At 42.3% G+C, this 16,127-nt stretch overlaps 1 protein-coding gene across 1 annotated transcript in view; it reads right to left on the reverse strand.

The window, feature by feature from the left end:
• Positions 1 to 4,022: 4,022 nt before the first annotated feature.
• Positions 4,023 to 16,127, reverse strand: part of LOC137437739 (polycystin-1-like protein 3) — a 187,288-nt gene continuing 175,183 nt past the window's right edge. Inside the window, exons 10-11 of the mRNA XM_078766339.1 lie at positions 8,325 to 8,609; positions 4,023 to 5,131 (exon numbers count right to left, since the gene is read on the reverse strand). Coding sequence (XP_078622465.1) covers positions 4,569 to 5,131; positions 8,325 to 8,609 — 848 coding nt within the window. The 3' untranslated portion in view covers positions 4,023 to 4,568. The remainder of the gene's footprint in view (positions 5,132 to 8,324; positions 8,610 to 16,127) is intronic.

The following is a 16,127-nucleotide window of genomic DNA, read 5'->3' on the forward strand; positions in this document are numbered from 1 at the left end:
TGTTCCTCAATATAAAGATCTGATTTGTTGTCATGTTATATGATGTTACTTAATTCAGTCATTATATTGTAACTAAGATGTGTATGTTTCTATTACCGAGATGCTAGAAACCAGTCACATAAATGACATGAAACGCTGTCATGTAGTTAACCCACACAATTCTTGGGTTTCGGAAGTTTTTGCTATTCATAACATACAAGACTTACATGTTGCAATGGAACGTTCAACAGGACATGGTAATTGTTACATGAATAATGGAGCGGAGATATAGACATCTCATGCAACACATCTTTTACAGTTTAAATATTTACATGAAGTGTTGGTGAACTCGCCATATCAGACAAAGGGCAACCCACTTGCCGACTTGATGTCATGTCGCATCAAGAGGCGCTTATATGCGGCAACAAACTGCCGGGCCGTTGGGTTATTCCCACTTCCACATGCAATGCGGACCGCTCCAAAGAAAAGTTCAATGTGGTCTTGGCTCATTTTGTACGTAAGCAGGTATCGCAGGGGAGATGAGGCAGGTTTGACATATGTGAAATACAAAATTGTGACACTCTCTATGCAGATCATGAAACCAATGAAGGGGGTTTTCAAACGTGTATTGGTCATAACTTGACCATTCATGTTTTTGATGTTGGACAAGTAACTGTAGGCAGTATCCAGGAATGGCAGGAAAAGTCCTTCTCGTGATGTCATGAGTGGTGCCTTGTAGTTTCGTGCCAATGGATTGCGAGAATTTAGAATGTCAAACAGTTTGTCCAATGTTTCAATGTATTGGCAGGTAGCCTCACTGCCCTGAAATTCTGATAGTTGCAAAGTGTCCCTGCAAAACCGAATTGCATCTGCCACACTAGTGCTCAATGTCTGAGCGCTGTGTCCACCTTCATGACATTGCTCTTCCACTCGATGTGTTTCCGGGAGAGCTTATTTCCCAGACGCAAGCCTTCCCTCTTCTGCAGATCAAAGAGTGCCTGGATGTATTTCCACGCGATGACTTTTTTGTTGCCATCCTCCATCATTTTCATGGATCCAAGACAGTTTCTTGCAAGTTTAAGCATGTGACATGCATCGAGTACTTCGAGTACTTCGGCTTCAGTCGGACGGTTTGACCAGTCCTGTCGAAGTCACTCTCATTGAAGTGATCACTGCACAGAACTGTGGTGCCTGGGGTGGGGTAGAAGGACTCCCTTCTCAGGGCAGATGTCCATCGGGAGCACAAGTCCTTATCCTTTGGAAACCTTGAAACAAAATACGTTGTGGTCACAAAATGTGGTTGCGGGTCAAAACCTCAGAGGGCAGTCAAAACATCTGAGTCAAAACGACTCCATATCAAAATAATATTTTGAGTTTCATATGTATAGTTAAATACAACTTCATCTGCTAATGTTTGCCATGTGTCGGACTTTCGTACCTTCCACAAGTAACCCCCATTTGCTCTTTCTGCTCACGAGTGACACAGGAGGGCATGGAAACCCTGACAGTAGTAGACTGGACAATTAAGTGAAGCTCATCACAAATTAAATCACTTGACAATGATCACGAGCTGACGAGTCAATCTCGATACTTCAATCTGAATCAATGAATGAGTCAATCAGACATCAGTCTGACATACTCACATAGCCCTAGTGAATACACAATACAGTTATATTTGAGATCTGTGTCGTATTGCACACCCTGCGCGTGGTCTAACATCATCAAATTCAAACACAGTGTTCAAACTTCATTGAAACTTAATTGCCTAGCCCCACCACCGTGACCACGCCAAAAACTGAAAAAGCAGAACACCCGCGATCGCGGTTTGTCACTTACTTGTGAAATGTGCATGTGGAGGCCTTCCCTGAGGTATTTGTGCAGTCAAATGCAACACACTGTGGCATTTTGAAACAGCGCGTTCACAAATAAGACTCCTTACAGTCGGTAAGCATCCAAAATGAATCAGAAATTGTGAGATCAGCTGATTGTGAGATCAAACACGGACGCAGACACAATCGGCTTCCCAATATGGCCGCCAAGCAACTTCCGCTAGCTTCAGCCGACAGCCATCATTGGCTCTCCAGGTTTATTATATACCTCCGTGGTTGTTACCCTGCGCTCGCGAAGCGAAACGTAGGGTTAAGCATTCGGGTGCGTACGTACGTACGTGCGTGTCTTCATTTTTAAAATTCATTTTGTCGGCGACCGTTGGTCCGATTGACATTAAATTTTCACCATAGGAGGGCCGCGTCCTGTATAATATTTTAGTGAATATTATGACGTCATAAGTCAAGTGGTATAGGAGCCATCTTGGAAAAAACAAAAAACTTTGCACCTCTATCTCAAAAACCGCTGCACAGAAATAATCGACAGGTCTCATTGCAAAGAACTCTCCATGCGGAATAACATGTGAATTATAACGTCATAGGTGCCACCGTTATGACGTCATAATTCGACAAGTAAAAAACTTTATCCGATCAGGATGAAATTTCTTGAGCAGCATCTCGGTATGAATTGATGAAGAAATAAAATTATAATGACGTCGTAGGTCACGTGGTTCGGACGCCATATTGTTTTGAGTGAAAAGCCTGAGAAACCACTAAAAGCCAATTTTCTCCAAAACGACTGAACAGATCGAGGCCAAACTTTGGAGGCAGAATCGCATACCCATGACAAACAAAAAAGTCAGCAAGTATGACGTCATGCGTCATTGTGTCACATGGTTTTGGAGTTATGACGATTTTAAGCATAAACTTTTAAAACCTAGTTCCTCCATCCTTTTTGATCCTATCGAGGGGAAACTTCACAGATGTGTTCAGCATATCAGTCTACTAAAATGACCTTTTGGAATTTGCAATAGGTGACGTGGTTTGACATATAAATACTTAAACGAATTTTTTTTTAAAAATTATAACTCTTGAACCACTTCATTGATCGACGTGAAACTTTATATTATAGTCGAGGTAATGAATTGTAACGTGTGCAAAATTTCAAGATGATTGGATGTATGGTCTGGAAGCTATAAGTTGTTAATACGTGAAGAAGAAGAAGAATAAGAAGTAGAACAGCTTTCTTGAGTGGGCATGGAATTAATTATCACACTGCACATGACGAGCAGGCAAAGTATGGAGCGACCTCACGAGGTCATTTTGACCTCAAAATAAATTCTGATTTCAGATTTGTCAATCGTTGCGGTATATTAACACACGACCAAAACAGATTTGGTGAAATTCCGACGATTTTGACGAAAATATAGGCCTAACATTTGTGGATGCATTTCAGTAAAGTAAAGTGTGTGCCGTGTCAGCATTTAAAAAATTGAAACGTGGCTCGTTGTAAATAACCATGTGGGGAATAGGTGTTGTTAACGATGATGTGATTGGTGCCATAATTATGACGTCATAATTCGATAGGGAAAACGCTCAGTCTGATCAGTTTGAAATTTATTGAGCATGATCTATGCAACAATTATATTAGAGAATATAAATTTATGATGTCATCGCTCACGTGGTCTGGCAGCCATATTGGATCAAAAAAAAAGAAACGTTCAAAAATGGGAGAGTCGGCTCACACCAAGTTGACTGCGCAGGGTAAGTATTCTATGAATACCTTCTAGTTTTAAAAGCAATACCTTTTATTCTCGATCGTTTTCAGAGCTTACCTGACCGATGTAGATGCCAGAATACATCGCAAAAGCACCAAATCGGGAGATCACACAATCAGCAAAATAACTACTGTACTTTGCTTTGCACACAGAATGGTACTGTACTTTGCTTTGCACACAGAATGGTACTGTACTTTGCTTTGCACACAGAATGGTACTGTACTTTGCTTTGCACGTAGAATGGTACTGTACTGTAGATTGGTTAAGAGGCATTGTAAAAATGTTACCTTAAAAGTGAAATGAGATGTTTTTTAAATGGATGGTGAACGTGCAGGTGATTTCACTAGATTATTAAGTTTGCCTTTGACTGTGGTGTGTACCATGTATAGGAGGGGGAATAAGAAAGAAGAAGAAGAACTCTGCACATCACCAAGTTTGTCTGCTTCTGGAAACGATTTTATTTCTTTGAATATGTCAAGTCATTTATTTACATTTATGTGTATTTGAATATAAATGTTTTCACCAAAAAAGTGTAATATCATAGGGAACAAGCAGAATATGATATGGGAAGGCTTACCATAGCACCAACATGGAGGGTGTATGATTTTCCAAATTACAATTGTGGGTGGAGCCCGGCCACCTGTCCAGCCAATGGATTTTGACTGAAAGACTTCAGACGCACGCACCATCATTATGTTTTTCATATATAGGATTTTAACTTTGACCCTAATCCCATGTCGCCTTTTTCTCATACAAATACCAAAGCATGAAAAATGCGACGGATATGATCATAGTGATAAATGATTGCTTTAAATTCTCAATTAAAACTTTTAAATGAAAGATTATAACGTCAGTAATAGCAATTCAATGTGTTGCTAATGACTAATAAACACCGGGATGCCTTGAAAAGCTTTAACGTAGCCAGGTGAGCAAGAGGCAGCAGTGGACAATCACCCCAACCCAGGTGGCCGACATCAGCTACCTTTCATTTACCAAACGCAGCTTGCGGCCGCCATTTTGTGTTTGCAATCTTGATCTTGAACTTGTTGCAAACAGCAATGAATCGGCGAGTGAGCGGCCCGAATGTCTCATGTGTACAAATCGTGCTTCCCATGATCACTTCATACCTCTCTCCTACAATAGCGGCTAGGATGTCGAGGAGGAGAATCGATGTAATGATCATGAAACTGAAATAGAGAGTTATTGCCATCGTTTCATCCACTTTCTTTAAATCATTGTAGGTAGAATTCCCAAGAAGCATTGCAAAGAGCGAACCCAAGGAGCGAGAAAAGCTTTTGAAATCAGACAACTTTGAGCCAAATATCATCTGAAATGTGAGACTGTAGGATACAAGCACCACAAACAAGATGAAGGTGTAGCTTTTGAGTTTCTCTGCACAACTGAACACCACCTTACCCACAAGAGCCATTTGCCGGTTGGCTTTTAAAAGGCCAAAGAACTTGAGAGAAGCCATGAACACCAAAACACCCATGAGTTGGCTGAGGTAGTTATCGACAGATGCGACTTTCCAGAACATTGTGAAGGAGCCTGTAAAATAATTAATAAAATATGGGATGTTTATTAACATTGATTTATTCACATCTTACTATAATTCACCAAATGTCCGTCCGTCTGTCTGTATGTCTGTCTGTTCGAAGGTACCGTAAAAAACTGCTGAACCGATCGCAAAGATATTTTGCGTGGATAATCCTGGGATCTCCAGGAGTAAAATAGGCTATTTAGTTTTCCCAATTTCAGCTTTGGTATCCAGCATTCTCAGGTTTGGACTCCCGCATAACATTCGCGTTCGCATAACGTTCATTGTGACGATGTTTTCATTGTGATGTGGTTTTCCCGGGTGCCGCACAAACGGCTGCACCGATCGGACTCGGTGACCTCGGACAAAGACCTTTTATAAGGAAACGGGTTGAATCCCTGCTTGAGAGAATTCCAAACCCTTCCCCGCCATCACGGCCGTCTCTCCAACTCACGAGATATGTGGAAAGGACGACCCAAAACCAATATAAACATCATTAAACATCATTCGTATATAAACATTATTAAAAGTAAATAATGACCTCGGCCAAAGTTCAAACGACGTTTAATCTCTACATGAGAGAATTCCACATAGCTATTTGGGCGGTGTATACGCTAACAGATCGCTGTCTCCATCGATCTTTCCAAGGCCGTAACAACTATCGGCTCAAAATCCTTTTGACTGTTGATTTGGTAGTTTTTACAATGAAGGAAACACGTATCGGCAGTACATACGACATCGGGAGGACTAACTGCACGCGTCTTCAGTATCAAGCTTAAATCTGTCATGGCGGATCTGAAGAGCGGAATGCTTGGAGAAGTGGTGGTCTACTTCGGCATGAAGGAGGATCAGAAACGTGGACTCCCACAATGCCACATCCTGCTGATACTTGCTCCCGCATGACGTTATTTTCCAGGGTGCCGCACAAACGGCTGCACCTATCGAGATTTAACGAATGTTTATATAAATCGTTTAAAATAAAATAAAACATTCAATTTCTGATATTTAGCCTTTTCATTTGGGCCTCCCAATTGAAGCCCCGCCCGTAGGGCGGGTACCGTTGCTAGTTTCAGTAATAGGATGACTTGCAGGTACGCACAATCACCTCTAGAACATCGAGCCTGAGTTTGAATCCCAACCCAGCTATAAACTGTCATCCTGGTGTTTCACATGCAGAGTAATTCTTCAATGTGTGCACCATCCATCGGTGCACGTCAAACTGGGTGGTCCATCTCCTGGCGTCCTTCACATTGATGGACGTTAAACTGGGTGGTCCATCTCCTGGCGTCCTTCACATTGATGGACGTTAAACTGGGTGGTCCATCTCCTGGCGTCCTTCATATTGATGGATGTTAAACTGGGTGGTCCATCTCCTGGCGTCCTTCACATTGATGGACGTTAAACTGGGTGGTCCATCTCCTGGCGTCCTTCACATTGATGGACGTTAAACTGGGTGGTCCATATCCTGGCGTCCTTCGCATTGATGGATGTTAAACTGGGTGGTCCATCTACTGGCGTCCTTCACATGGATGGACGTTAAACTGGGTGGTCCATCTCCTGGCGTCTTTCACATTGGTGGATGTTAAACTGGGTGGTCCGTCTACTGCCATCTTTCACATTGATGGATGTTAAACTGGCTGGTCCGTCTACCGGCGTCCTTCACATTGATGGATGTTAAACTGGGTGGTCCGTCTACCGGCGTCCTTCACATTGATGGATGTTAAACTGGGTGGTCCATCTCCTGGCGTCCTTCACATTGATGGATGTTAAACTGGGTGGTCCATCTCCTGGCGTCCTTCACATTGATGGACGTTAAACTGGGTGGTCCATCTCCTGGCGTCCTTCACATTGATGGATGTTAACCTGGGTGGTCCATCTCCTGGCGTCCTTAATATTGATGGATGTTAAACTGGGTGGTCCATCTCCTGGCGTCCTTCATATTGAATGATGTTAAACTGGGTGTTCCATCTACTGGCGTCCTTCACATTGATGGATGTTAAACTGGGTGGTCCATTTCCTGGCGTCCTTCATATTGATGGATGTTAAACTGGGTGGTCCATCTCCTGGCATCCTTCATATTGATGGATGTTAAACTGGGTGGTCCATCTCCTGGCGTCCTTCACATTGAATGATGTTAAACTGGGTGTTCCATCTACTGGCGTCCTTCACATTGATGGATGTTAAACTGGGTGGTCCATCTACTGGCGTCCTTCACATGGATGGACGTTAAACTGGGTGTTCCGTCTACCGTCGTCCTTCACATGGATGGACGTTAAACTGGGTGGTCCATCTCCTGGCGTCCTTCACATTGGTGGATGTTAAACTGGGTGGTCCGTCTACTGCCATCCTTCACATTGATGGATGTTAAACTGGCTGGTCCGTCTACCGGCGTCCTTCACATTGATGGATGTTAAACTGGGTGGTCCATCTCCTGGCGTCCTTCATATTGATGGATGTTAAACTGGGTGTTCCATCTACTGGCGTCCTTCACATTGATGGATGTTAAACTGGGTGGTCCATCTACTGGCGTCCTTCACATGGATGGACGTTAAACTGGGTGTTCCGCCTACCGTCGTCCTTCACATGGATGGACGTTAAACTGGGTGGTCCATCTCCTGGCGTGCTTCACATTGGTGGATGTTAAACTGGGTGGTCCGTCTACTGCCATCCTTCACATTGATGGATGTTAAACTGGCTGGTCCGTCTACCGGCGTACTTCACATTGATGGATGTTAAACTGGGTGGTCCGTCTACTGGCGTCCTTCACATTGATGGATGTTAAACTGGGTGGTCCATCTCCTGGCGTCCTTCACATTGATGGATGTTAAACTGGGGGGTCCATCTCCTGGCGTCCTTCACATTGAATGATGTTAAACTGGGTGGTCCATCTCTTAACTGGTGGTGGTTTAAAACTGGGTGGATGTCAAAGATCCCATGGTGCGCTTCGCGAAGAGCAAGCAAACTTTCGCCGACACCATTAACAAATCCCAAATTTCTACCCAAACCTATACAGGGGACACTGCATCAGCGGCACAGGTACACTTCCTGTGACGATGCTACCTTGCAGCCATAAGCAACGTACAAAGCGAACCTAAATGATTCCCATCACGTCAACTCTTATCTATGTTGCACACCTAAGTACATTTCAACCATTCGGAAAGAATCAAAGCTTTTATAAGTTCGTGGCGATGATGGAAAATGTACCTGTATCATTGTGGGCCATTTTCATTGTGGTTGAGGACACGTCGATCTTGAAGTAGTACATTGCTACAGATGCGAGGCTGAAAACACAGGTGAGCAGTTGCAGCCACCTGCTTGCACTTGTGAAATATTTCAACTTACTCTTGTAAATTAAGCACAGTTCTTGAAACACAAAGTAAGCGATTAAAAGCACATACAGTGCCAATGCAGCCATCATGATGTTATAACTTGAAGTTCCAGGATCGTGTACTTTAAACACTCGGTAAGTGTAACTTGGATAAACTGTACCTGGAAGAAAAAATGGCGACAATAGGAGAATAGGATCATTAAGGAGTGAAAATAAAAGGTGACTATAAACTTAACGATTAATGCATTCGTTGCTTATAAACTACAAACCATAAATATAAGGAATTAAGTTTGCATAAGGAGAGGGTCATGGGGAATGGACTCGTGGGGTTACGTTATGTGACGTCACATGGAAACGGCCACGTTGTAAAAATTCGATTTATCTGAATGAATTATGCAACTACATGGTTTTTATAGAATACTTACCCTGCACAGTCAACGTGTTGCGAGCCAACTCTTGTTTTAGAACATTTTTGTTCTTTGATCCAATATGGCTGCCAGACCACGTGAGCGATGACATCATAAATTTATATTCTCTAAATAATTGTTGCATAGATCACACTCAATACATTTCAAACTGATCAGACTAAGCGTTCCCCCTGTCGAATTATGACATCATAATTATGGCACCAATGACATCGTTAACAACACATTTCCCAAATGGAGTTATTTACAATGAGCCATGTTTAAATTTTTTCCATAGAGCGGTTTTGGAGATATACAGGTGCAACATTTTTCGGTTTTTCCGAGATGGCGCCTGCACCACATGACCTATGACGTCATGATTATCATTAAAATATTCGAAAGGAGGAGGCGCTCTTACGGTGAAAATTTTGTGTCCATCAGACCAACAGTTGTTGAATTTTTTAAAATAATGATCAGATAAGTGTTGTATTTGTCGAATTATGACGTCATAACGAAGGCACCGATGACATCATCATTAACATATCTTATTCCCCATGGGGAGTCGGTTAACTGAGCCAGGTCTCAATTTTTTCCATGAAGTGGTTTCAGAGATATAGAGGTGTGAAGTTTTTCCAAGATGGCGCCTGTACCACGTGATCTATGACGTCATAATATTCATTAAAATATTCTACAGGAGGAGGCCCTCATATGGTGACAATTTCATGTCAATCGGACCAAGAATTGCAGAGAAAATGAATTTTTAAAATGCAGACACGTTCGGCACAAGGCACACGTACGCACAATATCAATAATTCTTAACCTCGCTTTTCGCTTCGCGAGCGCAGGGTAACTACACAGGCATCTATCTCTGCAGACAAACTGGTATGTCTGATAGCCAAGGAAAAGACAAATAATAAACCCATTTTCGCACAAAAGATGGCATCGAAATACAGTGCCGGCATTGGCCACGAACCCCCATTCACAACAGTGATCAATGCCACAAATTTGCTATCAAATGATGGTATCGGCCATTCAAATAGCAAAATTGCCAAAAAGGCAAAGCTGCCGGAAACCGGATGTGACACTCCACAAGCGGTGCATTGTTGTACATCATATATATATATATAAAAAATTCTTTGTTTTTTGTATGCAGAATCGAGGCTCGTGTACGAGTTACCACATTGAACATGAAAACATGCAAAGACACATAAAACATGCAATGAAGGGAGCGGGAGACAAGAGGGGGAGAGAAAGGGAAGCACACGAGCACAACAACAGAAGCGAACAGGGATGTCGGTAGATCTGAAGAAAGGGGATGGTTGGGGGAGGAGGGAGGGATACATGGTATAAAGAAAATGAACACTACTAGGAATTTCACTACTAGGAATTTCACGACTAGGAATTTCACTACTAGGAATTTCACGACAAGGAATTTCACTACTCGGAATTTCACTGCTAGGAATTTCACTACGAGGAATTTCACGACTAGGAATTTCACTACTAGGAATTTCACTACTAGGAATTTCACTGCTAGGAATTTCACTACTAGGAATTTCACTACAAGGAATTTCACTACCAGGAATTTCACGACTAGGAATTTCACTACTAGGAATTTCACTACTAGGAATTTCACGACTAGGAATTTCATGACTAGGAATTTCACTACTAGGAATTTCACTACTAGGAATTTCACGACTAGGAATATCACTACTAGGAATTTCACTACGAGGAATTTCATGACTAGGAATTTCACTACTAGGAATTTCACTACTAGGAATTTCACGACAAGGAATTTCACTACTCGGAATTTCACTGCTAGGAATTTCACTACGAGGAATTTCACTACTAGGAATTTCACTACTAGGAATTTCACTACTAGGAATTTCACTACTAGGAATTTCACTACTAGGAATTTCACTACTAGGAATTTCACTGCAAGGAATTTCACTACTAGGAATTTCACGACTAGGAATTTCACTACTAGGAATTTCACTACTAGGAATTTCACGACTAGGAATTTCACTACTAGGAATTTCACGACTAGGAATTTCACGACTAGGAATTTCACGACTAGGAATTTCACGACTAGGAATTTCACTACTAGGAATTTCATGACTAGGAATTTCACTACTAGGAATTTCACTACTAGGAATTTCACTACTAGGAATTTCACGACTAGGAATTTCACTACGAGGAATTTCACTAGTAGGAATTTCACTACCAGGAATTTCACCACGAGGAATTTCACCACTAGGAATTTCACTACTAGGAATTTCACTACAAGGAATTTCACTACTAGGAATTTCACTACTAGGAATTTCACGACTAGGAATTTCACGACGAGGAATTTCACCACGAGGAATTTCATGACTAGGAATTTCACTACTAGGAATTTCACTACAAGGAATTTCACTACTAGAAATTTCACTCCTAGGAATTTCACTACAAGGAATTTCACTACTAGAAATTTCACTACTAGGAATTTCACGACTAGGAATTTCACTACCAGGAATTTCACCACGAGGAATTTCACGACTAGGAATTTCACTACAAAGAATTTCACTACTAGGAATTTCACTACTAGGAATTTCACGACTAGGAATTTCACGACTAGGAATTTCACGATGAGGAATTTCACCTAGAGGAATTTCACTACTAGGAATTTCACTACTAGGAATTTCACTACAAGGAATTTCACTACTAGAAATTTAACTACTAGGAATTTCATGACTAGGAATTTCACTACAAGGAATTTCACTACTAGAAATTTCACTACTAGGAATTTCACGACTAGGAATTTCACGACGAGGAATTTCACTACTCGGAATTTCACTACAACGAATTTCACTACAAGGAATTTCACTCCAAGGAATTTCACTACAAGGAATTTCACGACAAGGAATTTCACGACTAGGAATTTCACGACAAGGAATTTCACTACAAGGAATTTCACTACAAGGAATTTTACTACAAGGAATTTCACCACAAGGAATTTCACTACAAGGAATTTCACGACTGGGAATTTCACTACTTCGAATTTCACGACGAGGAATTTCACTACTAAGAATTTCACGACGAGGAATTTCAGGAAAAGGCAGAAAAGATCAAGGTTTTGGATGGGGGAAGATAAGAGATGATGGTGAACAGCTTTTTAAAGATCTGGAGGGAGGAGTGGGATTGAAGAGAGAAGGGGAGTTTGTTCCAGAGGCGGGAGAAAAGAGGAATGAAGGAGTGAAGGTGAGCAGAGAGTCTTGATTTTGGCAGTTTAACCATCAGAGGGTTGCTGGCAGATCTTGTGCGACTTGTAGGAATATTTGGCGGACAGAGCACAGATAGAGCAGGGGGAGCGGAGAGGAGTCGGTAGAAGACAGGAAGACAGGAACTTTCAATGATTTTGAAAGCTTTGGTTTCAACAGCGTGAAGCCGAGTTAGGTGTGAGGCAGGAGCACCGGCCCAGAGGGGGGAACAGTATTCAATTGAGCTGCGGATGAAAGCCTTGTATGTGATGAGGAGCTCAGGTGTGCCATGGAAGGACTTCGCACGACGGAGGATGCCCAGTTGGCGACTGGCTTTGGAGGCCAGCTTGGAAATGTGGTTTTCCCAAGAAAGATCATGGCAGATAGTGAGACCCAAAAGCTTGAGCGACAGAACTTATTGGAGAGGGTTGTTGGAAAGTGGATGGGAGGGTTGTCCAGTCGGTCTTTTCGGAGAGACATCGTAAGGGTGTGAGATTTGTCAGGATTGAAAGACATGTTCCACTTGTTTGACCAGTCTGTGATTTTGTCCAGGTCTGCAGAGAGTGAGGAGGCTGCAGACTGCCGATCTGAGGCATGAGGAATGGAGCGGCAGAGAGTGGAGTCATCAGCAAAGAGATAGAGAGGATTTTCCAGAGAGTCGGAGAGATCATAGATGAAGACCAGTAATAGTACAGGGCCCAGAACACCTTGGGGAACTCCAGCCTGAACAGGAAGGGGAGATGAGAGAAAGTTGTGGGCGCTTTTGCGACAGCGCGTTTCCTTGTCGCTCGCACGATGTACAAATACTCGCATGATGATCCTGATGGACCATCAGGTCACAAAATAACAATAATTATGTTGAGGATCATTCACACAAAGCAGCAGGTCAAACAGAAACCGAGAGCATTGTCATTGCTATCACAGCCTTTTTGCAGGAAGTAGCACATTGTGAACAATGAAAAAGGATGTTGGGATTTTGAAAAAGCCCAGAATACACAAATAACAATTTCCGAGACTGACAACAATATTGTTATGTGGAAGGAGAGTGGGGAGGAAGGGGTCCATAGCTAGACTGTGGAAATTATGATATGGACCATGTGTTTATGCCTCCACCGACGAAGTCGCCTGAGGTATTGATTATGTTTTTGGGTTGTCCATCCGTCCTTCCGTATTTTCAGTCTTTGGGGGTCTTTTGGGTATTTTCAGTCATTGGGGTCTTTTAGGTCTTTGGGGTCTTTTGGGTCTTCTGGGTCTTTTCAGTCTTTGGGGTATTTTAGGTCTTTGGGTCTTTTCAGGCGTTGGGGTCTTTAAGTATTTGGGTTCTTTTCAGTCTTTGGGGTATTTTAGGTCTTCTTGGTCTTTTCAGTCTTTTCGGTCTTCAGGATATTTTGGGTCTTCAGGGCCTTTTGGGCCTTCTGGGTCTTTTCAGTCTTTGGGGTATTTTTGGTCTTTGGGGTATTTTGGGTCTTCGGGGCCTTTTGGGTACTTTTCAGTCTTTGGGGTCTTCAGGGTCTGTTTGGTGTTCGAGTGTTTTGAGTCTTTGGGGTCTTTTAGGTCTTCTGGGTCTTTTGTGTCTTCGGGCTGTTTTGGGTCTTTTCAGTCTTTAGGGTATTTTGGGTCTTCGGGGTCTTTTGGGGTATTTAGGGTCCTTTGGGTGTTTTGGGTTCTCGGGATCTTCTCGGTATTTTGGGTCCTTTGGGGAGATGGGGGGAGGGTTTTTTGGGGTCCCCTGTGTACTTTATGTTAAGTATTTCAGGTTACATTTGTGGGAGGAGTCAGGTCAGAGGTCAGGTCGAAAAGGTCCGAAGAGTCAGGTCGAAAAGAGGTCAGCTATCCAACCAATGGGTGAAGAGCGGACATACATACAGTCATACATACTGTATATACATACATACAAACACTTGCTCCATTTTATATAGATTGCACCACATCAAATTGCTTATTGTATGGAAATCGAGGGAGGTGCAAAGCGCCCCTTCCTTTTTTTGCAACGGTTTTTCTGTATGCAACTTTAACATGAGCACTGAAAATTCATTTCTTGGCTTCTACTGCTATATTGTATATATAAATATACGTATATACACACTTTATTCCGCTTTAAAATATATATATATATTGAATTATAATATGCTGGCCCAATAGCCAAATGGATAAGACATCAGACTCCCAAACTGGGGATTTTGGGTTTGAATCCCGTCTGGGTTGAATCATTTTTCTCCTTACTTTTTCAAGTCTTTTATATGGTGTTAAATAAAGTCTTGAATGATAAACAAATGCATTTTGTTCGTACTTAAAATGTAAATTGTGTAAAATGCCAGGGGCATAGAGGAGGAACCAAGTAATGCTCTGGAAAAGTTCATATAAAGGGGTGCCAATTTGATTCATACGCCAGCATGAAGAAGTAAATGTATTTTATTTACCAAATGTGGGGCGCTACTTTATGTGAACTTTGCTGGAGCATCACTTGGTTCCTCCTCAGAACACAAGGGTAGTCCAGCACGCACACGAGATTTTTTGAATTACCCTTATTTTCTATTGTTTGGCATTTTCTACAAGCTATATCCCTTCTTTTCTATACTTTGCCACATGGCACATACCCGTATATAAAGGGGCCTTTTCTCTGCCCTGGCATTTTACCCAAGAATATACAAGTATATGCACACACACACATACAGTGCATTCAGAAAGTATTCAGACCCCTTCACTTTTTTACATTTTGTTATGTTGCAGCCTTATGCTGAAATCGTATAAATTCATTTTTTCCATCATCAATCTACACTCAATACCCCATAATGACAAAGAGAAAACAGGATTTTAGAAAGTTTTGCAATTTTATTAAAAAGAAAAAACTGAAAAATCATATTGACATAAGTATTCATACCCTTTGCGATGACACTTGAAATTTAGCTCAGGTGCCTCCCCCTTCTGTTGATCATCTTTGAGATGTTTCGACACCTTGATTGGAGTCCACCTGTGGTAAATTCAATTGATTGGACATGATTTGGAAAGGCACACACCTGTCTATATAAGGTCTCACAGCTGACAATGCATATCAGAGGAACAACCAAGCCATGATATCGATGGAACTGCCTGCAGAGCTCAGAGACGGGATTGTGTCGAGGCACAGATTTGGGGAAGCCGACAAAAAAAATTCTGCTGCATTGAAGGTTCCTAAGAGCACAGTGGCCTCCATAATTCTTAAATGGAAGAAGTTTGGAACAACCAGGACTCTTCCTAGAGCTGGCCGCCTGACCAAACTGAGCAATCGGAGGAGAAGGGCCTTGGTAAGAGAGGTGACCAATACCCCGATGGTCACTCTGGATGAGCTCCAGAGATCCTGTGTGGAGATGGGAGAAACTTCCAGAAGGACAACCATCACTGCACCACTCCACCGATCTGGGCGTTATGGCAGAGTAGCCAGACGGAATCCTCTCCTCAGTGAAAGACACATGAAAGCCCACACAATCTTGTTTCTCACAGTCTGAGAGTCCTTGAGGTGCTTCTTTGCAAACTCCAGGCGAAGCGGAAAACTGCAGTTTGCCAAAACACACCTGAACAAGCCAAAATCCTTCTGGGAGAATGTCCTGTGGACAGATGAGACCAAATTTGAGTTTTTTGGTAAAGCACATCATCTCTATGTTTACAGAAAACAAAATGAAGCCTTCAAATAAAAGAAGACCTTCCCTACAGTTAAACATGGAGGAGGTTCAGTGATGTTTTGGGGTTGCTGTGCTGCCCCTGGCACTGGGTACCTTGAATGTGTGCACGGCATCATGAAATCAGGAGATTACCAAGGCATTTTGGAGCACAATGTTCAACCCAGTGTCAGAAAGCTGGGTCTCTGTCGAAGGTCATGGGTCTTGTAGCAGGACAATGACCCCAAAGACACTTCAAAAAGCACCCAGGAATGGTTCAAGACAAAACACTGGACTGTTCTGAAGTGGCCAGCAATAGGTCCAGATCTCAATCCCATTGAACACCTGTGGGGAGATCTGAAAACAGCAGATGGGAGAAGGCACCCTTCAAATCTGGGAGAACT

This window comes from Myxine glutinosa, chromosome 12 (genome assembly GCF_964187855.1).
Source record: "Myxine glutinosa chromosome 12, kmMyxGlut1.1, whole genome shotgun sequence".
NCBI lineage: Eukaryota > Metazoa > Chordata > Myxini > Myxiniformes > Myxinidae > Myxine > Myxine glutinosa.